Source organism: Falco cherrug, chromosome 9, assembly GCF_023634085.1.
Source record: "Falco cherrug isolate bFalChe1 chromosome 9, bFalChe1.pri, whole genome shotgun sequence".
NCBI classification, from domain to species: Eukaryota; Metazoa; Chordata; class Aves; order Falconiformes; family Falconidae; genus Falco; species Falco cherrug.
This window is the reverse complement of record NC_073705.1, coordinates 20,832,728-20,855,634: the sequence shown is the minus strand read 5'-3', so window position 1 is coordinate 20,855,634 and position 22,907 is coordinate 20,832,728. Positions and strand designations below refer to the sequence as shown.

The window sequence follows — 22,907 nt, the reverse complement described above, 5'->3', positions numbered from 1 at the left end:
GAAATGCAGGATGAGGGAGCAGTGGAAATACAGAGCTGCTTCCCTTTTACAGACAGGAACCTAATGGCCTCAAGCAAGGCTAAAGTTAGGAAACAAGGATCGGGCTCACATGGCAGAACTGGGGATTACTCTTGGTTCATTTAAACTTAATTAACCTGCAATTATGATTAACTCAGGGGAAAAAATCTTTCCAAATTAAATACAAAAAAAAATGTATTATTTCCTAAGTCTGTCCAAAGTTCTTATTATGTCAATATTAATATTCATAAAGCAGCACTAAGTGGCCTGAAACATCTCTAACCTTGACAGTTTTTTTCAGGGGTAATAATAATCCGCAGCAAATGCAGGCCAACCAAAAACCACTTAACTAATTAGTAGTTGCAGTCACCGAGAAAACATGAATCAACACTGTTATTACAAGTGGCACATTTGAGTGGCATCTAATTATGACTTGATGAGCACGATACTTGCATTATCAACATTACTACTGCATCCCATCAGGGACTAAAAGCGGCTGATGGCATTGACTGCGAGAAACTCCCACTCAATGGTACTGCAGCACCCAACAATCTCCTTGGCAGGGGCACCCTCACTAAATGACATGTTAAGCATAATTACTGGTAGACATTGTAAATAAACAGGATTGGAAGTGAAAATTGTACCAAGTACATAAGACACAATCTGACACATTGGAAGTGGCAGCCTTAATTGAGAGTTTCTTTGACTGCTCAAGATCATTTCAACTGCATTTCTCGGAGGACAGTGATTATAACTGTGGAGACAGACGGCATAATGGTATCAGCACTGCTGACAGAGCAGTGAATTAAATTGTATCTGCTGTTGTGTGAAAGCCTTGATGAGAGGTACAGATCCTTAGTGGTCTTATCATTATAACACAATGGTCATGTTGTCATCAACCTTGCTGGCTCCAATTGAAAAGAAATGATTGTGTGTTGAAGCTTTCCCCCCCACCACCACCTTCTATCTCTTGTGCTCAATAGAACCAATTTTCAGAGAGCTATGAAATCACGCAATAGGGCCTAAAATGCAGCTGCTTGGCATACAAACGGGGCCCCATTAAACTGGAATCACACACAATATGTGTTTATGCCAGGAGAACAAATAGAAGCTGAGTACAGGCCAAGTTTATTCACAGACACAAAGCCAATGTAGCTCTTCATCAATATAATTGCCTTTTATATTGTCGTTTAAATAATGGGCTCTATTATTGCCTTAAAATCCTAATATTCCTGGCATTTTATCACTATGTTTACAAGGTATGTCCTTTAAAAATGTGAAAGGAAGATAAAAGAAACCTATAAAATTTTACAACATCAAATATTACTTCAAATTTTAAGTCTTAACTACTTGACATTTTTTGCCACACTCTGGTATTCCTCGTATCATAACAAAAACAAAACAGGCTGCAGTTTTTTCCAGAGGAATTAGACTTCTAAGAGAACATTCTTACCTCGCAGAACAGTTATCTAAGATCATTTAAGGCAGTAGGTGTTTGATTTTTAAATTATTTTCCATAATTGTGTCATATGAACAATTATAAAATAGAAGTGAGCAAATTCCTCTATTATACAGTCAAACAGAAGTATAGACAGTGTGATTTCCTCCTGCATTAACTTCATCCACATTTCTGATGCTTCGTTGTGCAGTTCACCATACTGGCATAAACCAGACATAACAGACCACAATCCTATTGTAACTGTCTCTTCTAAGGAGCTATTCCACTAGGATACTTCCACTCCCATTAGATGTGCTTTGTTGCTTCCAGACACCACACAGTTTCAATAGAACCATTACCATAAAAGTGTAAAACTGAATATTGACATTCTCACAGCCCAGACAAGATATACTTTGCTCTAAAAATTATCAACAGACAGCAGTTCATCCTAAAAACCTTTACTGGTGTGCTTAAAGTAATTTTACTTCGTCACAAAAAAATTACCATTATTATTACTAGCAATGTCAGCAAAAGGGTTAAATCCCACTCAACCCAAGCATATATCATTCCAAAAGTCACTTGCAGAATCCAGGTGAGACAGAGCTGCATTTGTATTTTCACCACTTTGCACCTTAAGAATGGCTACCTGTGTCAGAGCGTATAAAAGCCATGACAGCAGTTAGTCTGACAATGGTCAGTCTCACCAGATTAGCTCCTTAAAACAAGGTTTTGAAGGAGAAACAGCAAGTGGGCCTGAATCTCAGTCTTAACACCGCTGCAGAGTATGCAGAGCTATGTTCATAACTCTCTATACCAAAAAAAAAACCACTCCACACTAATATTAACAGCTTACTTTTCTGAAACTCCTCCAGTTTTTTGACAGCCTCATCTCGTTCTTGCTTGATTTTGTCACACTGTAGAAAAGAAAATTGAAATGAAATACTGATCCCAGTTATTTAATTAGCAGTCAGTCACAACATGCAAAATCAACAAAGATCCACTGCCAGCACAATAACGCACGGAAGCTTATCAAGGCATCGTTTCTTTTTGCTCTCAGTCACGTAAGATCGATGAAAACTATGCATAAAAAATTCATTACCCAGCGCATTTCCTAACCAAACTAGCAAGTTCTACTTGATTTTAGGTTCCAATTCAGAGCTACTCTGAAAACATTTTAGAAAAGTTACATTATCCTAAACTGATTTAAGTCATCCATGTTCCACACAACAGTAAAAGCAACACTTTGCATGTCAAGAATCTCCTTTTTATCTCTAGTTTAACACAAATAGACTTGGAAAAGAGGCCTACATTTCTATACCTACCATGTGCACGGAAAACCTCAAAGCCAATAAACAGGGACATGCTGTTCAGTTTCATAACATCATGATAAAAGCTTCAGCCTTAAAGAGAGGAGGACACTCATTTTCACACTTTGAGGATTTCCCATCAACCCAATTTTAATAATTTTGGGGTTAATGCTAACACTGCATAGGGCTACAATCACTGATCTTTTGATGGAAAAGTTTCTTCAAAGAGAAAGAATAAAACAGATGTTACATAGACTTGTCTAAGAAACCCCTTTCTATACGCAAATGAAAGGACTCAAAGAAATGAGTAAAATTCACAAGAGAGACAGTCAGTGATTAACCACACTGTGAAAAACACATGACCCGGGGGGAAGTATGACTGGCACACAACAGGTCTTACACTCACAGTGTACCAGACATCCTTCCTCACATGCGGTTGTGTATGTTCACAGTAATAAATCAACGCCAAGACCATGAGTTAACTTCTGGAAGAGATCTGTGTGACTGAGCTCCTTACAGTGTAACTGCAATTACAAGGATACTGACCATTGGAACAGAACTGGAGAAAAAAAAAACCTGAAATGATTTTGCTCGATTTTCAGTTTTTCCACATGAGGACTCACTTTGAGTTAGCTGGGAAAGGAGCCTGCTGTTTAGTAACAAGAAGCGGGAGAGCCCGATTCAAAGGCAGCCAAATTCAAGACAGCCCTTCTGTCAGCTCCGGAGGACCCTGGATGAGGCCCAAAGAAGGATCTGTTCTTGGGCAAGGAGAGGATGCCATTGGTGTCACCTCAGGGGCAGCCTTCACGCAGGTTTTGGAAGCTGCTGCTGATGGCTATGAGTGGGAGCAAAAGCAGCTGCACTCAACAAGCAACCTCTCTTCTCGTGGCACTGGGGTGATGAGGCAAGGGACAGCGGCTGAGTAGCGGGGACAGGTCAGTCACCAGCTGCTGTAAAGGTCTGTGAAAAAAGGCAGAGCTGCAGAAGGAGCAAGACATGCTGAGCAAGCAGCACAGGACAAAGACTCACCATTTCATCTGGCCCTGTTAACAAAGAAGCTGTTTAGAGAATCTTGCATAGGAGAGGCGGGGAAGGGAAATCTGTGCATGAATCTTGCTGCTTGCCGCCCTCCCTCTCAATTTTCTCAGCAAAAATGTGTGTTACCTTACTGGCAGAAGTGCAGTCTAAGAACAGCAGCAGTAAAAGACGCAGAAGAATTTCCGATCGTTCGTGCAAGAGTGCAGCTCCACTGCAAAAGGGGGATCAGCGTGAGCTGCTGCCTCTTTGTATTTTACAAGAGAGACACTGTAATCACACTGGCATACTTCACCCACAGATTTTTCTGCACTCTGCAAGCTTTCAGCCCACTGCACATTAAGTGAGCAAGCCGTTTTAATGCTCAGTTTAAAAACCAGGAAGATTAACATTTTAAGGATCTGATCTGTTGCCTGTGGAAGTCACCAAGACACTTTTGTACTGATGAAAACCTTGACGTAGAAGATGTGGTACACTCCCTATCCCAGTGATGGGAAAAACTCCTTTTGAAATCCTCCAGCAACATGCTCTAAGGCGTAACAGCTTTCCCTGTGCAGCAAAAGGGGAAGTGAAATGACCTATTCCACTTCACCTTGAGTGCTGTTTGCACAGAGAGCTCCATTTGGACCACGGCAAGCGGACTATTCTGATAGCTATGCATGTTTCTCTGCACAATCAGGGTCTGTAGGTTTGGGTCTCTGCTGAGCAATTCCTGCTCCCAGTTGCAGTTTCCTCAATATTTTCCCTTTGCTGCTACTGTGCTTCAGAATGAAAAAACAGGAAAAAAAGGAAAGCAGGAGATTGTTGCCCTTGCTGAAATGATCAATGGAAAGCACTTTGCCTTTTGTCTTGCAATCAGACCCGTGCAAGCAGAGCTGTTGCAAGTCCTACCAAAAAAAAATAGTTTATCTCAAATTTAGCTAAGGATTAGAAAAAGCTGAGATTGTCTTAAATGTTTCAGACTGGAAAGTTATACAAACAAAATATTCCTGTAAAGTAATGAAGTTTCATAATAAAAAACGCTGTCATCCCTTAAAATACATCGAACACACCTTTAAAACAGGAAAGTTTAAAAATACCAAAATTTAGAAATGTTAGCTGCTCTCAAAAAGCTGCACAGAAGCCTTCAAAATTCACAACCACCTCACTTTTCAAAAAGGCAATTTCAGGCAGATATGGTAGAATTCTTAGTTGACAGGAATATCAATAACGTTAAATGTTAAAAGCTAAATAAATACCATAACATCACTATAAAAATCTACTATTCACTTTTCACATTCAAGCACGTGCAACTGTTGAGGAGAAACAGCTTTCAAGTATTCAATAAGTCTTCCCTTGTCAGTATTAACAGATAGCTCCATACGCAAGTACCCTCAAATAAAAAAAAAAAAAAAAAAAGTCAATGATACCTGCATTGTTGGTCAATTTTATGGTCTTAACTTTATTTTGTTAAGAGTTCCAGCTTCTCTTCAGAAGAAAATAAGCATTTATACTATCTAATATTATAGCACCATTATCCCAATAAAAAACTGAAGGTAACAGACAACATTCCCGTTCCAGTCCTGAACTAGTGATAGGACTCAACAATAATTACTTGGCAATAAACAGGTATTGCATCTGTATTTTTAGAAACAAATTAAGAGCTCAGTTTCCAAAATTCATTTTGTGAATAACTCCTTACTTTGCAGAAGCAAGTTCAGGAGCTTTGCCAATCCCACTCAATTTCAGATTTTTGCCTTCTAGGTACACAAGATAAGAGGAAACACTTTCATTTCTAGCACAGGGAATTGATACGCTGACTACTTACAAGTAAACCACATACACATCAAAGGCTGATGTTCAAACCAAGACTGCATATAAAGCAAGGAGAACAGCAGTGCATAAATTTGGCGTGTACTTGGAGCTAGCACAGTACCAGGATAGTACCATGCTATCAAGGGAACCCGACAATACAACAGGATGTTGGAAGTCAATGCACACAACCACCTGGCAGCCTGTGGGTACATTCTCTGTACACCCGCTCCCACCAGCCTGATGACTCTTTGCCACTAATTCCAGGGAGGCCTGGGTTTCTTGTCTATTCTCTTTTAATAGGCTTCATTTTTGCCAACTATTTTGCACATAAGCTCCTACTGACTTCAGTAGAAAGCCTTCAAATGGCAAAAAACAAGAAAGAGATTGTTCAGTTCAGAAATTAAGATGCAAGAAGTTCACGTACTAGCCATATAGTCAATTAAAGCCATTGCTAAGCAACTCAAGATACATTCTTTCCCATTTACACAGATTATGAAATTTATGTAAATTTAATGCTTGTTCTAAAATTATGAGTTTGGTACAGTGCTCAAAAGTATCCTATGACATTTGCTACACTCAACTTACAGAAAGAATAAGCATGTCATCAGGGCAGAATCCCTTCTCCATTCCCATTTGGTGACAAAATATATAATCCACTCTATGGATTATATGCTTTAACAGAGCAACTATGAACGATGCATCAGAGATACAGTATTACACCTACTGTTTTGGATAGCTGTCTTGCTTTTTCTTTCCCCCCACTGGCAGCATGACAAAACACTGTCAAAACCAGTGTTCAGAGTCATTTCTGTCTGATTAGCAAGTAGTCAAATATTTATTCATGATCTGACTCTGAATACATCAGCACTGCATATTAAGTTATCTACATTTGTGTGCAACTGAACATTAGTTATCTGTTTTTTGGGGACTGGTACGCATGTTTAGTCGGTTCAATTAAAAGGATGACCTAAGAGAAGTAATCTGCCAATGTCATTTTTGTTCCAGTTTTTAAAAGTATTTAAAAATACTAATAACAAAATTCCTGCACCAGTTTTGTCAGAGACCCCACCAGAGGTCTCAAAATCGGCAGTTTAGCAAGGCAATGAGGAAGAGATGTTGCAGATAAAAGATCTTATATTTTGCTCCTAAATTTTCACGGTTATTAGCAGCAGTGCTTTGAATAAAGTAACCTATGACAACTCAGTTTCTAATCCTAAGAATACATATGGAACAAAAAGCGCACATCTTCAAAAATTTAAATTACATCTTATTTTAAGTTAGCTGCTCATTATCCACTGAGTTCCATGTTTCTAATATAAACTAGGATCATTTCTCCATGACACAGCTCATCTTTCAGAGCCATACAAGCATAGTGGTGACTTAGAAAAAGATTCCACTGAGTGCATCTAAAGCACATACATCAGACTGCTATCTAACTCCTGTGTGGTACTTTCCACAAATAATCTCCAAGCCTTATTCTAGAATTTCTCTCTTCTTTTCCTCCTATCTATGCAATTACATGAGCACAACTGATATGTGGATAATGGAGGAAGCTATTTGCTTACACTTATACTGACGAAGAGTGGCAGAAACTGGAACAGAAGCCACCCACAACTCCCCAGACCCACAGGCAGAGATAGCCTGTGCTAAATTCCTCCAACATCAGGTCTGATCCTGCAGAGCATAAACTAAGATACAAAGTTAGAAAGATGCTAATGAGTTTTCAGGATTACCCAGCCCTGCAATAATGCAAGGAATAGTTTCTTTCAGTATTGGCACTGGAAGCAAAAATAACCATGAACTCTGTACCAGCAGATTCTTTTTTTTTGTAGAATAAATGGACTTAGGGCCTCACACTTAACCACTTGAGTCCAAGCACTTAAACAGTTAAGCACAAATGCTTACACAAGCACACCAGTTTGCAGGATGGAGGTTCTTGGATGGAGAATACTTGCATAACAACTGAAAATCCTCCAACCCTGAGCACCTGCTTAACTAATTTGTTGGACTGGGAATGTAATCCCCATGTGCTCAGAGTTGGAGGATTTTCAGTTTTATGCAAGTATTCTGAAAAACGTCATACCAGCCTTCAGAACAAACACACAGGAGTGGCTGGAGATAGGCAGTTATAGGAAAGAAGTCTTGTGTGAGAGAGGAGCAAGGAAGAAGAGCAGAATGCAAGAAACATCAGAACATCTCATTTCATCTCAATTTTGGCTACAATGTTTTTCACTGGAATTGCCTTTGAAGAAGAAAAATTTCTAAATAAAAACGCACCTCGAGAAAATCCTCCCCAATCCCCACCCCCAAAACCTCAACAAAGCTTTGTTGAAGCAACAGCAAAAGCCAGCAGGACTTGGGTTCAGGGCAAAGCTGGGGAGCCTGTTTTTCATGTGGTAGACAGTCCTGGTGTGGAACCCCTCACATGATGGAAGCCAACAAGCAGCACAAGCTTGGAGGGGACAGGGCAAATTCAAGAAAGAGCACTGTGAAGGGCAGAACACACTGAAACCACATGCAGCTGAGGAAGTCCCCAGGCCGCAAGTGGTTTGGAAACTATAAGAGTACTCTGCAGAGGTGTTTTATACACGCTGTTACTCCTCCCTCTCCGCTGCTGTCAGAGGCAGGACACCAGGCTACTGGACTCTTGGTTTAACTCAGTTTCATTCTCCTTTTCCTCTGAGCACTAGGAGATGAACTGCTGCAGTCTTCTGAACAGCAAAAATTGAGGACCGATTTCCTGGGATATCTGAGGCTCTTGTGTAGGACAGCAGAACAGGAATGCAGCAACAAGCACAGTATAAAAGACAAGGAGGTCAACGGGTAGGAGGGAGTGAAGTGCAATGCGCTGAGCTCAGTGGAAATACACATAATCATTGCTGAAGCATAATGTGAAGATAAGCTTAAAGTTTTCTTTAATAATGAGAAAGTAGCTAAGAACAAGGTCTTCCCAATACAGCCTTGGCATTGCAACATTTATAGCAACCAGACTAAAAGTGACCCTTCAGAAATTACTTCACAGAAAGCTAAATTAAACCTACATGCCTTGGCAGCTAATAGGGATTTGAAAACTAACATGTCTCTTGCACTTTCAGTTCACTAATACTGAAGAAAGGATAATTTTTTGTTTATCATACAGAGTAGCACTGACTCCTCCTCTACCTTCCTCGCTATCTAGAACCGGTATGAGTCTTTTAAAGGCCACAGTTTCTTTCGGCAGATATCTGCTAAAGACCTTTTGCACATTGACACGGATTTATGCAGCGCAACACTCCCATCTAATCTCTCGCAGGAGTTCTCTGTTCCCATTGGCTTCCTTGCAGAAAGCAGGTGTGTTGAATGAACAACAGTGCTGGGTGGAAAGAGCTACCTTACCGAATGTGCTTAATTTAACTACTAAACAGTTCATCATAATTACAATAAACAATCTAGAAAGCAGTCATTTTTTACTCTAGTATGTCTGAACATTAAAAAAATTAATCCTGCAGTGATGTATGAAATTCAGCTCAAACATTAAAAGCTTCTTTTTCAAGTTGGACCCGCACACAGATTTCACAGAAAGATGTGTGATACGCTGCCATTCCATTTTATGCTGCAGTACCATTCTCCAAATTGAGATAAGATATTTTGCTCTCCTATTAAAAATTGGGTTGGTTTGTTTTTTAGGGTGACAGGGTGGGGCCAAGGGAGGGGAGAAGACTTTAAAGACCTTCAGAAATCATATTCCAACTTTCAGAAGGGCTGGGTACTTTTTTTTTTTTTTTCAGTAAGTCCCATTATGCAAATCTATTTGTAATAAAACAAGGTTTAGAACCAAAAGAAACAAGAATATCTACACACTTGAGTTGTCTACATTTCCCATTGTAATCCTAGGCAAGCTGTCTATTTCAGCAATCAGTTAAAACAAATTATAGATAAAAATCATACATAAAATCAAAATATACATTTAGAACAACTTTTCTGGAGCGGGACAGCTGGAATAGTTGATGGGAGTTGCACTCTGCTCCTCAATACTTACATGTGATAAGTATCACTTGCATCTATACGTAATCAGCTGAGCTCACAAAAGCAGACAACAACCCACCGTAGCAAATAAGGTATACTGATATTTAGCATTTTAGTATTAAAGAAATAATCAACAGATACAAACCTCTTCTTTCGTTTTCTTATTTTCTGCTCTAAGCTCTTCATATTCGCCAATAGCTATGCAAGAAAAAAGAAAAATAAGTTAATATTGCAGCACTTCCTTTGCCCAAATCAGCTCTCCATTTCATTCATTTTAAAGCTCTTCTGGCTATCTACACAGACTTCTTAAATAACACAGGTCATAAACTTCATTAATAGTGGATGAACTGGATATCCTTGTAGAATTGAAGTAATTGGAAAGTGTCTGAAAAAGATGGTGGCTCCCAAAACAATCAATTTTTGATCAATGGAGAGTTAAACAACCTTATTGATTGAGTTCAAAAATTACAAAGTGAATGTACTGGCTTGCACTCACTATTTTATACCCACACTGGCTCAGGTTACAGATCAATCCTAGAAAGCACGGTTAATACAATACTGTTACACATATGTAACTCCAGAGTAGCTGAGCGCCTTTATTTATTTATTTACTAACATTTTCTTCCAACAAGAGTCCTAGGACAGACCTTTTTCTTTAAACTCCACACTGGAGTCATGAAATGACTGTATGATTTACTTGGAATCACACAAGAACTCAGCTGCAGGGATCAGCAGGGAAGGGATCAACCTCCAGGATGCTAGAGATCCACAGTTTCAAACCAGTAAATAATATGCAGAAACAATCGATCAGCTACCAATTAAACTTCCAGTTTACTGTGTATTTTTATGTGTCTTCTTACATCTTTTATTTTACTACCTTAGAGACATGCCATTGTTACCACAACTTCCCAATTCTGTTGTCCTTTCAGTGTGTCCCATATGGGTTGTTTTGCTTCCAAGACCATAGAAATTTTATTGTCGCTAGAAAGAAGCCGAATACACCTCCAAACCTTAGAACAACAAACCTCGCTAGAAAGCAACACTGTTCAGTCTTCAAGATGCATGCTGCAAGAATAAAATGAGAGGGCTCCCGACATCACTATGCACTTTATCCCAGCCCTGTGGCATCTTCTCAAATTTTTTCTTATACCTAAGAGAAGCTATACTAGCATACAGGTTTTATTTCAATCCAACTTAATTAAAACTGGATAAAGGATGTGAATATATGGTTTTCAGCTGACAATAGCAGAGATGTTGGAGTTTCATCTTAAACTTAACATGTCTTACCCTACATCTGAAGACATGAACATGTACAATCTGGCAGATTAGCCACCCGAAAACCCGCTAGCCCTTTCTAGCTTTAGATAGTTAAACTTTTTCAAACAAGAAGCTCTTACAAATGAAAGTTACACTTTACACTGTTGTGACAGCCTCTTCTGCTTCTCCAGAGTTTAAAAATCTGTTGAAATAAAACTAATCCAACTCACTCCTGAAAGCTAGGTCCATGGCATCACTGTTCTGCTTGCCTTCAGCATGCCTATTACTCTCAGCAGCAGCACAGAAGTACCTCCGATGTAAAAAACTCAAATTATCCTAATTCCTCTTTTCTGCAAGACCACTTCATTTCATAGATGCAGGACTGACATACATGAAGTCTGGGATACAGAAAGCAGTATTAGCTCCTGGGCTAGTAACTCAAAACACAGGACTCTGCTGCTTGTGTGCCCTGACCAGCAATGGGGAAATGGCAAGACCTTGCTGACTGTATTAACTAGAAAGGGAAATGAAGGAACACTAGAAATCTCTTAGCCAGAATCTCAGCTTTGCTGTGATCAGCAGCGTTGAAAAATTTGCAGGGCTCTCAAAGAGGAAAAAGTTAAATAAAACCACTGAAAACAAAGTCACGGTCCACATGCAAACTCACAGAAAATCTGATTATTTGAACAGATGGAAAAAAATCCTCACTCCTGCTCATCCAAGTAAAAAGATATATCTGAAGAGCAGAACAAACAAAATCAGGTTTCTTAAAAATGTGCCATGCATCCCCCTGCCAGTAAAACCAAGGTTTCCCATCCATCCCTTTACTTTGTCCCCACTCCTCCTTACCTAGCCCGGAGACCCCTACCCACCTCCCATAGTCAAGAAGCACACAAAACCAACAGGTAGATGAACAAGGAAGAAACCACACTGATGCAGTTGCTCTAAGAAAGAGCGCCTTTAGTGAAACAACACATTTCCTGCACATGAACATGGAACAGAAAAGCTATGCCTCTTGATCAGTGTTCCACTTCTAATTTCCCTGTTCCCTTTAAGAAAACAAGGAAAGAGATTCCTAGCACCCAGATGCAAGAAAAGGAATGAAGGCTGTATCAACAGATATAGTTTCTTCATACTTGAAAACTGCTAGTGTTTGCTTGCCTGGAACTCATACTTGCTATGCAATGCTTTAAAAATGACTGAAAAATGTAAATATAGATTTGCCCCACCCTTAGCTCTCCTCACATGCTCCATGAACAGAGAACTCTGAATCAGCTGCCCTGAAGGCATGGATACAGGAACAAGTTACCAAAAGACAAGGAGACAATTTACACAACGCTCCAGTAATTCCAGTGAGGGCTCACCTGTGAGAGACTGGGAATTAAACCGTCTGTTATGGGTAGCCCTTCCCTCTTTTGCTGCTGACTGTTATCCACAGCACATTCATTGTGGAATTTCATTGCGGAACACAAACACAAAATCATCAGCTACTTCATGCTGCACTCACATGGCAACTTTCTGCAGTGCCTTTTTACCATGCCCACCCCCTTACAGTCACTGCAAAACTGTTAGTTCTGCCTTGAATACAGCTAATGCATAGCAAGGATCTGGTATCTTAAAACAAGATTGTTCTTCGTGGATGGCAACCTCTAGATAAAGCTCCAATACAGATCCCATCATTCAGATTTTCAGTTTTGGATTTATTATACACTAAGTCTAATGAAGAAATTGCTGTTTTTATCAGGCCTGGAAACAGAAATAATAATTTTAAAATGACTACACCATTTTCTGCTGTATATCAGATTCTCTGCAAAGGCAGAAGATGGAAATTGGCGGGCTTTTTTTTTTCTGAACATTGGAGGGGGTATTGGGAAGGTTTTATACAAAGTTTTTCAAGTGTTTTACATACAATAAGTTTTGAGGCCATCTAAAATAAACTCAAAGTCTACATAACCTTCACTGAACAACTAAATGCCATAAAGGTGACAATCATCTCTTTACTCTAAAATGACCCTAAAACAATTAATACCAGCAGCACTAGGCAACACTTTACATGTTCCAAATCTCATATAGCTTATTTAGCCTTAAAACGCACTTTGGTAGATCAAAAGTTATCATTATCACCCATTTATAAATCAACAAGCAATAAATCCTGTTGTATGAGGACCTCCCTAAACCTTCTCTGTGAGACAGGACTATTTTTTCACCTTAACCTATGAAGGTGCTCACACAATATGACAATGGCACTTGAGCATCTCAAAACTTCTTACATCTCACCTTGACTCACTCAGATTGTGCTATACATAATTTAACCCTGGAATAAAAACTCTTTCCAATAAATCAGTGGTGAATGAAACAGACTAAAATGCTTTACTAAAGGTGCTAGTAAAATTCCGTAACTGTACATCATTTTATCAAAGCATCAGTACTGTAGTATATATTGATAGTAAAATGCCTATGTTGTACTCATTAGCCTTCAGTGAATCCTGAAGAACTATAATAAATAAGTATCAGAGACAACTCCAGAAACTATCGCTGTCCGACACTAACTCTAAGTTTACCTTAATAGAACTATTCCTGATACACAACAGTATTATAGGAAAAAATTATCAGGATACAAACCCTATTTCTTTGCTTCAGGCTATCTTCACGCAGTACAAGGGCAACATTACAACTTTACTTCAAGACTAAGGAGAGAAAAGAGCTGGAAAAAGAGCTCTTAGCCCACCCAAAACATTCCCAGCCTTACTTGCTTTTACTGTAAAACACTCAAACCACAAAACAGCCAACACGAGTGAACACAGCATGTTCCTTCATAGCATGACCATGCTCATTCAGCAGCTACTTATTCCACAGCTCAGTGGGCCAGAAAGAACTGTCCTGTCAAGATATATCAATGTACTTTATCTGTATTAAATTAAGGAGGTAACTTTGTATGCAGAAGGTCCTTTAACTATATCTCAGTCTTTTGATTTTTAGTTGTGAACCTGAGTCTTCTGAACCTGGATTTGCTACCAGCAGATACACATTATCTAAATTAAATGTTTTATATATTAGATACTTATTGTGGCTAAAAAGCACTTGTTAGTAAAATGAGGTCACAAGGATAAAAGTATGTAATGACTATAATTCATAGTGAACAACAGAAAAGACACCTTCACTTACACAGAGCAAGGTGGTGAGAGACTTCCTACTCTTTTTATTTAAAAATTCATTAACTCTTTTTCTAATGCTGTACATTGAAAATACAAATTAAAAAAACAACCTTTAAAAGCTACATGAACTTCTTTTTTATTTATATTTATATTGCATTTATATTGCAAACCAGGGTAGTCTTTAAGTAGGCTGAAAGCCCTTCCATGCCAAATCAACAAGTAATGACACTTCAGCATTTCAAATCTACTTATTTAATCAAAAAGTATGTAGAGCTGTCAAAGGAAGCAAGTGTCATTCCGCTATTTATTCTTCTAGACTATGGAACAGGCATGTCTTTGCTGGTACAGGCAAGAGAAAGAGCTTACAGTGTGAGAAGGCCTTCACTCCAGATAAAACAAGCTATCCCAGTGAAGTCATCTTTTGTTGGTAGAAGCAAACTAACAACCAGCATTTTGCAGGTTCAGATGTATCATTAGAGAGAGAATTACCCCTGACAGCAACACTGCACCAGACACTTTAGTGGGACTGCTGCCACCACCCACCTCATCCCAGCGTACTTGGAACAGGGAGTCAGGCTAAGTCTTTTCTACAAACCACCTCTCAAATAGCAATGGTCTCCCTACAAGCACAGCATGCGTAAGACCTGTGAATTGCTGTCAAAAGTGTAAACAAAAGTCAAAAGGGCTCAACTTTTCTCTTGTTTCCCATTTTAGGCTCAAAGATCCCCTTCACTTAACCAGGTGATCTCTATTTCAACAGGACACGGTGTGACATCAGTAGTGCCAGCCATGTGCAAACTACTTCAAACTGATGCCTGGAAAGCATTTCTAACATCTCCTGGGCCTCCATGAAAGAGAGATGGAGCTGAGGAACAAGCACTTACAGGCTTGTGTAATGGTTAATATATGTAATGGCATTATACTCGTTACTTCACAATGACTCCAAATCCTGAGTCAGCATATATAAATATATTATTGGGCCTAAAGTTTACAGAGCCAAACTAAGCTTTTGGTCACATGTCAGTTGCATTAGCTGATACCTACAAGATTCCATTACCAAACAGTTCTTTAAAAAATAAACAAATAAAAATCAGGTGTGTAAGTATACAAAGGTAAGCATTAAGTACAAATACTGTAAGTCAGATCCTGCATCTGGGTTCCCACATGCTTTGATTTTACTCAAATCTGTAGAAATGTGTACAAAAAAATTTTTTCATGAGATCCCAAGTTTGCATCCTGCAGTCTTACAGCTTCCTGGAACCTGGACAGAGAAATTAAATACACCACTACCTGACAAAGCCCAACCACTAAGCTCACACCAAAAGACTTGCCTTCACAAGTTTCTGAAAGGCAGGTAGGGTTCCACACAAGAAACTAAAGTGGAAAACACTTTTAAACATTAATACATGAAAAAAAACATTCAGGCAGGGTGGGTTCTGCTGGTGAACGATGACTGCTGTGTACAAACACCCACATACATGGGTATATGGGGGAGGAACAACTATAGAGAAGATGACAACAGAGAAACATAGCAGCCAACAATATATCCTAAACAAAGAAATTCCTCTGGCCATATAAATTATTCCTCTGCCACAAAGAAGAATAAATTTGTCAAACCACATTAAGAGCTTATCAATAACAGATACTTAAAAAGTATTACCCTGAGATATCACTGTTAGATTGGTAGTCTGTTTCTTAGAATATTTCCTTATTCAAAGATTCTGACATAAAAAAAAAAATAAAGAGATTGCATAGATCTTAAAAAAAAAAATCATAGAGCCATAGTGCTTGAGACTAGAGACTGGAAATCACCACACTTCATCAAATCCAGCCAACAAACACAGAGCAAGACCTTCAAAACTGACAAAGAAAACCCAGGCAATGTAACCATGCTTAGTATATGTATAGTTAACAGGAGTTGTTAACCACTGTAATTTAACCAAGTGACCAGAAATGTGACTGTGATAGTGGCAGCTGAAGTGTAATTTTACCTAGTTTTAACTCCAGATGTTTTGGTTGCTGACTCTTGTTTTCGAGTAAACAAAAGTGACCGCAGCGGAAAATGACTCTGTCTTTAAGGGCAAAGTACCAGCAGTGCAAATAAAAGGAAAGACAAACAAGGCAATCTTCCAGGCAGGTAATCAACTACTGTTACAACATAGCTGTTAGCTTGCTACAGTTCCTCAGGTTCTACAACCAACCACTAATAATGCAAGGCTTTGCCACTTGATTGGGTTTGTTTCAGTTCTAAGTCTTACCCATAGGAATTATGAATCCAGCTGAATAGAAAAGTACACTGCTAGAAATACCACTTGAAAGTACGGTTAGGTAATACTAATATTTATAGTGGATCTGCTTTATCAAACCAAGCCATCTCAGAAAGCTATTCACAGGATTAAAAGTCAAACAATACTTTTAAGTCCTAAATATCATCAATACAGAGATCATGTTTCTTCATGATGCTCACCTTAAACTTGGTAATGGAGCAAGCCAAAGGACGATCAGTATCAGGTATCTCAGTCTAACACACAGGACTTGGAAAATTCAGCATGGGAGAAAGATAAATGTATCTTGCACACAGACAGCTGCAGTGCCCTTGTTGCTGTTCAGAGCACTGCCAAACAGCCACACGAGTTTGCGCAGACACCAGTCAGCATCACAGCTGCCACTGAGAATTGAGCAGGCAGCTACACAACACCTGCCTCAGGTTCAATGTATTGACCTTGATTAGGAAAAGTATAAGCAGTAGCTGAAATGTGACAGCAATCAGCCACCTACGCTGCTATTTGCCTTCCCCTCTACCTTTTGCCTCATTTCTCAGACACTTTAGTTAGCTGGTGTCAGGCAAGTTTCTCAAGACTAGAAAAACACATCCTGAAAGAGAAACCAAACAACAGCTACTGAACAAATGTTCTCTGAAACCCCTCCAAATCAATGGGTGTTTACCAGAAATCTGACTACAGACCATAATGTTACAGTAGTCTGAAGCCATATGCCACTCTGAAGGCGTTAAAGACAAGACATGATAAGTACATACACCCATTACCCCAAATATTCAGAGACAGCAGATCCTTCCACCAACAGCATTTACTTACCGAGTAATACTGCTATCTACACCTGGAAGCAGTAAAGAGGAAAAATAAAAGGCTGCTCTTCCTCCTCTTTTCACGCTGCCCCTGTTTAATGGAGCATCCTAAAATTACTTGAGGAAAGTTGTTAGTATCTAAAATAGTCTTGTTATCAATATGATTGGAGGGGAAATGATATATTCAAAATTCCATTATATAAAGAGGGAAAAAAATTTACTTACCTACAGCAACAATATTTAGGTCATTACTGTTAGGACAATTTTATGCATCTCATTACCTTTTCATCACTTGAATTCTTTTCTTTGGGCACCTCAGACTTGTCAGTTAACATAATGTAACTATTAATTTAACTGCGGTGTGCTGCCATAATTTTGCATTGGTTTAGATGTGAAACAGCATATAGGAGAGTATTTTCAAAAGTTTTCCAGTGGCTAAAACTTTCTCACCAGCCATACAATTACAAAAACATCTGTTAGCCTCACAACAACACTCTACAACTCCTGCATTTGGGGATGAACATCCACCAAAAAATGCCTTACAGGACAAGGTGTGCCGAGTACAGTTTCTGTTTCAACAGCTTAAGTGGATCTGGGACAGCCAGTCCTCAAGTTACAGTAACTTTCCCTTGAACTAATTCCTGCAGTCCTGTAAAATTTCATTAGACCTTAAAAGATACTCAGCCTACTGGAGCAGAAGACTTTCAGACATCAGATCTGAAGCCTCAACCTAACCAAGTTCAAGAGGCTAGGATTTCTCTAAAGAACAACCCAAACCTGCCTTTTTGCAACTAATTATTGCCATTTTAGCAACTGTCTTTTTTGCACAGGCAGCTCCTCTGGTACTGGAGCTGGTACCATCCAACAGTACCGGCAAGAAGCAGTCGGCAAAAAAACCCAGATTTTTAGCCTTATTTTTTGGTCTCGTGTTATCAAAATGCACAGCTAAAAGATTATCATAAATTTTATACCCACTGAAATCCTTTTAAGTCAGAATCTACCCAGTCCAGCCAGTAATCATGAATTTACAATGCTGAGTGTACAGGAACAACCAAAAAAAGAAGTGTCAAGGCAGGTCATAAACAGTTCATAAAAATCCAGCTGAAATTTGGTTAAGAAAAGCTTCTGCTATACAGCAATAGTGACCAAGCACATTGATGGCCAAGAAAAAATGACAGAAAAAGGGCACTGATCACACCCCCATAATTTCACTCTTTTACACAACTTTGTCCCACAGGTCCTTTCCAAACAGCTCCTCCCAGGCTCATGGGAGACCAGGAGAACACAGTTATGGGAATTAACAGCTGCAAGTTACAGGCTTGGTACTCTGCACCTACTGCACATGGTGCTGTGAGACAGGAGCCACACCAATTGTTTGAAGCATGTTCACAAGCAGATGTCCACAATTCAAACAGCTGGTAATGCCCATTTTTCAAGTGTTGCCTACCTATCTAACCAAAGTAGAAACTTTGCTAGACCAACCTGGTTTGGGGATTGACTGACCAGGGAAGTTAAAAAATGGGCTGCCTTTTGAGCATCCAAGCTCTTTTCCATTCCCCTTCTTACAGAAGAACTGTTTACAATGCATCAGCTTCCGAGCCGAACTATTCACTCACAAAGCTGAATATCTATAAAGTTGAAGTACTGGACTTTTCTCCAAAAGCACCGAGAGTGACTCACACAGGAATCCAAACCAGTCCAACACAACTGCTCCCTTTCATTTACACTGGCACTACAAAGGCCCTACAGAAACGTCTGGCGTACCAAGGCGAGCCCCAAGCCACGGGTAGGAAGTTTGCACACTGACAGGGAGAGGGATGGATGGTGTTGGCTGGGCTGGGTTAGCACCAGATCCTGCAGCGCAGGGTGGGAGATGGGACACGATGCCAGGTTCGGCACAGCCAGGCACACCACGTGAAGCTCGAGAGACAGCAAGGCAGACTTCCACCTCCTGCAGCCGGCCAGACATCTGGGCTCACCAGTACCGCTGGCCGGGGACCCATTGCCCACCGTGAGCCATGCCCACCACCAGCCCACGGGCCAGACCGAGCACAGGGCGGCAAGGCCCGGGCTGCGGGCAGTCCATGTGCCACCAGCACCGCAGCCTCTGCCCTCAGCCCGCCCGCCATGGGCCGCCGCGACGCCCACGCCCGCCCCGCCTCAGCCGAGCCCACCTGCGGGCGGCGAGGCAGCTGCGGCGGGCACTGGCAAGGGGTACCACCGAAACGTTTTGCTCCCCCGATTTATTTTGTTCAGGCTTTTTTCTCCTCTGCGTGGAGGGAGGGAGAAAGGGGCCTCGGAAGGAGGGACCTGGCCGCCGGGCGGGGGACGCTCAGGCCGCAGCCGCCCCCCCTCCCCGGCACAGGCCGCGCCCGCCCCGCCGCGCCCCGACCCCCCGCGGGGCCGGGCACGGAGCCCCCGCCTCACGCCGCCGCCTCACGCCGCCGCCCGGCAGCCGCTCCCGCCGGCCGAGCCAGGGCCCGCGGCGGCGGAGGGGGAGCCGCGCTCCCCAGCGCCGGAGGCGGCGACGGCGCCGCCCGCCCCTACCTTGGTCCTTCAGGCTGGCAAGGAGCTCCAGCTGCTTCTCTTCGTCGGAGCTGTTCATCTTGCCCCGCCGCCGCCGGCCAGCGGCTGCCCCGCTCCGCCTCACCTAGCGCGGCTTCACCTGGCAGCGGGGGCAGGGACGGCGGAGCCCCGGGGCGCGGCGGGCGCGGCGAGCGGCCCGGCCCGCTCTGCACATGCCCAGACTCCCGCGGCGTCCCAGTGAGCATGTGCGAGGTGCGGGCACGGCGGCACCTCGGCCCGCGGGCGGGCACCGGCCGGCAGGATGGCACTCGGCCCGCACGCCCGCCGGCCGGCCGCGGCTACACCCCAGGGCCGCTCGGCTTGTGGACGAGGGGGCAGGGGGCACAACAGCCACCAGCTGTTGCGGAGACGGGCGTCCTCACTGCCCTGTTGGGGCGGCCGGCGCGCCAGCCCCACGTAGGCACTGATGGGCCCTGAAGGCCCTTCCCGCCAGCCCGCTAGGGTGTCCCCCCACGGGTCTCCCGTGGGCCGGGCAGAAGCCCTCCTGAACCGCTCCCCGCGCCGCTGCGGGTCCGCATGTGTTTAATAAGCCCTTTTGTGCCCTTTCCGTAGGGCAATGTTCCACATGGGATTCATGTGCTGCCCCGAGGAGGGGTGGGAGGGCATAAAACTGTGATTCAAGCGCTGTGGTACAAAGAAAGCTAAAAAGTTTTTTTAAAAAATATCATAATAATTGGAGGGTCGCTTTACTGTTCGTGAGGATTGGGGGGAAACAACTGCATGCCGGTTCCAGTGCCCAGCAATTAATTGCAGCTTTGGAACAACATGAGGGCAGAGCGCTTCGATGGGGACCCCACCATGTTCGCCTCAGAGGAGCACAGTTGTCCTCTGCTGATGGCTTTTTGGAAAAGGAGGGGGCCTAGTGGTGATTCCTGTATTAAAACAGTTACCTTACCTGGCTTATCCCAAGGCTGACACTGCACTGCAGAATCTGGTTCTGCCTCTTATCTGCTGAGCTTCGGTAGCAGCCAGCTAAGCAGCAACTGTCTTCAGATTTGCATGGACAAAGGTACTGTTGATACACCTCCCTCCCGCCGCCTTTGGCAATCACCTATCGTTCACCACGCCGAGCAGGTCAGAAAACACAGCACTGCCACAGACATGGCAACATTAGTTAGAAATACCTGGGAAGGAAAGGAAAAATCTGATTACAAAGAGTTGCTTAGTCCTCACACCTCTGTCCTCCCAGACTGCATCCTGTAGTTTTTCCATCCTGACCTAGGAAACCTTTAAAACATGAAGAGACTCCATATTGATGCTTTACAGCATTGTCTGTCCCACAGGTAGTTAATAACACGTGTACCATCCTGGAAAGAAGCCGAGAGATCCAGGAGATCCACCATGAGATGGTGTCTCATAAGCATGTAACACTCACGGAAAGCAAAGGAGGCCATACAGGGAAGTTCACAAGCTAGTCAGCTTATTTTGAACTAGTCAGCACAAAACACATTTAACTGCACCAAATGCAAAGTTAAAAATTTGTGCTCCTGGAAGTGGAGTTGTATGCAGAGGATGGAAAATTATCGTGGAAAACGAAGGGTCTGTAAAGGAAGTGGGAGGCAAAGTACAGGTAATTACGTATGTGCTGCCAGTAAGGTACTACAGCAAAAGAAGGAGATGTATGCTGACAGCAGTGGAAAAATTTCTTCTATGACATTGACAAGACCAAAACAAAGTTACTGTCTCCAGTTCTTCAAAAGATGGTACAGAGACATTTACAGTGAAAGCACAAGAGAAAAAAAATGACCTAAGTTTTCAGGAGAGTGCTTTGCAATGAGAGACCTCAAACCCTTGATCTTTTTAATTGAGAAAAAAGGAAAGAAATTATTTAGTTATGTTAATTTCACAGGAAAAAATTCTCAATACTTGAGGGCTTTTCAGCCTACTGGAAAAAGAGTCAACCAGTATCTGTCTGTAACGAGAAGCTGAATGTAAAAACTACAAATAAAGCCACACATTAATAAATCTCTCCCTTTGAAGGAACACAGGGGTGCTATTTAGGTCTTTAGAGTTCTGGGCTGACCTCAGTTTTGAATAGCCCCCACTCTAAGTCAGAGCAGTTTTGCCAGGGTTTTGCTTTTTAGCATCCTTTCTTGGGTTGCCTGTTGGCTCACCTTCAGCCACAGGTCCCATTCCAAGCCCCTCTTCCCATTGCTGATATCGCTCCCCTCCATTTCCAAACCAATTTCTTTCACGCAGCGCAATAGCAGGATTTGCAAAAGAGTCATTGTAGGGTCGGTTATCCCTGTGCTGTGCCAAGACACCGGACATCTTCATCTTGCAACAATGTTCTGTCTGTTGTATGCAGCCAAAACAGGGCATAAAATGTCTTTGATATCTGCAGAGACAGTAAGCCGATTCTTCCATTATTTTATTTATTTATTCAAATTTAAGTATTATGGCTCTGTCAAAAGAATTCCCTTCCATAATTTCTATATTGCAGCTTCATCATTGTTCTTATTGTTATTATTCACTTAGACCTACATCAGGTTACAATACCTTGGAACCTAAGTATTTAAAACAAGAATGTTCCTGTTGCAAACCCTTTTGATTGCAACAGTAGGATGAGTGCCCCTACAGCATTACTCTTCGAAGACATTAATTGTTAATCAAGTGTTGCTTTTCTTTTTCTAAGTTAGCAGAAAACAGAAAAATTAACTCCATTACTAAATTTGCTAATGGATCCCCCTACGCTCTAATGATTTAACATCCACAGAAATGTTTCCCTGCATCGTTAATTCGTTTCATTGTTTCAGGGATATTTTAAATAACAGCCCGTAACACCTATTTCTATGTAATGTAATGTCGACATTGTGATTTGATAACCAATGCTGTAAACCACTAAGACCATAAAAGGCCGAAGCAGGCAATACAAGCACGCAACATGAGATTTCTTAATATTTGAATAGGGACTGGGCAGCAATTGCTTCCTCTGTCAAAGAAAAGCAACATTGTACTTTGAACACACATAACCAGTTTCTAGTGGTAGCATTGCAAGAACACTATCTCTTCTTTGTTAAATGGCAAAGCTAAGAATAAAAGGGGCTCTTAAAACTTGTCCAGTACACAGTCGGTACCAGTGCTGGGGAAAAAAATCAAAGATTTGGTCACTTTTGACTGGACATGACATGTCATGGATGATCCACATCCTTTTGGAGATGAAAATTCAGATGGATTCACCATATCTTTAGGTTCCACCCATATATGCCTATTCTTCCAAGACCAGG

The 22,907-nt window shown here is 41.6% G+C and overlaps 1 protein-coding gene across 2 annotated transcripts in view; it reads right to left on the bottom strand.

Moving 5' to 3' along the window:
* The window catches only part of SHTN1 (shootin 1), a 70,758-nt gene extending 50,915 nt beyond the window's left edge, over nt 1-19,843 (bottom strand). For both annotated transcript variants that reach the window (XM_055720598.1, XM_055720599.1), the window contains exons 1-3: nt 19,642-19,843; nt 9,743-9,795; nt 2,310-2,370 (exon numbers count right to left, since the gene is read on the bottom strand). In XM_055720598.1, the coding sequence (XP_055576573.1) occupies nt 2,310-2,370; nt 9,743-9,795; nt 19,642-19,699 (172 nt within the window). In that variant the 5' untranslated portion in view covers nt 19,700-19,843. The remainder of the gene's footprint in view (nt 1-2,309; nt 2,371-9,742; nt 9,796-19,641) is intronic.
* Nucleotides 19,844-22,907: the final 3,064 nt, after the last annotated feature.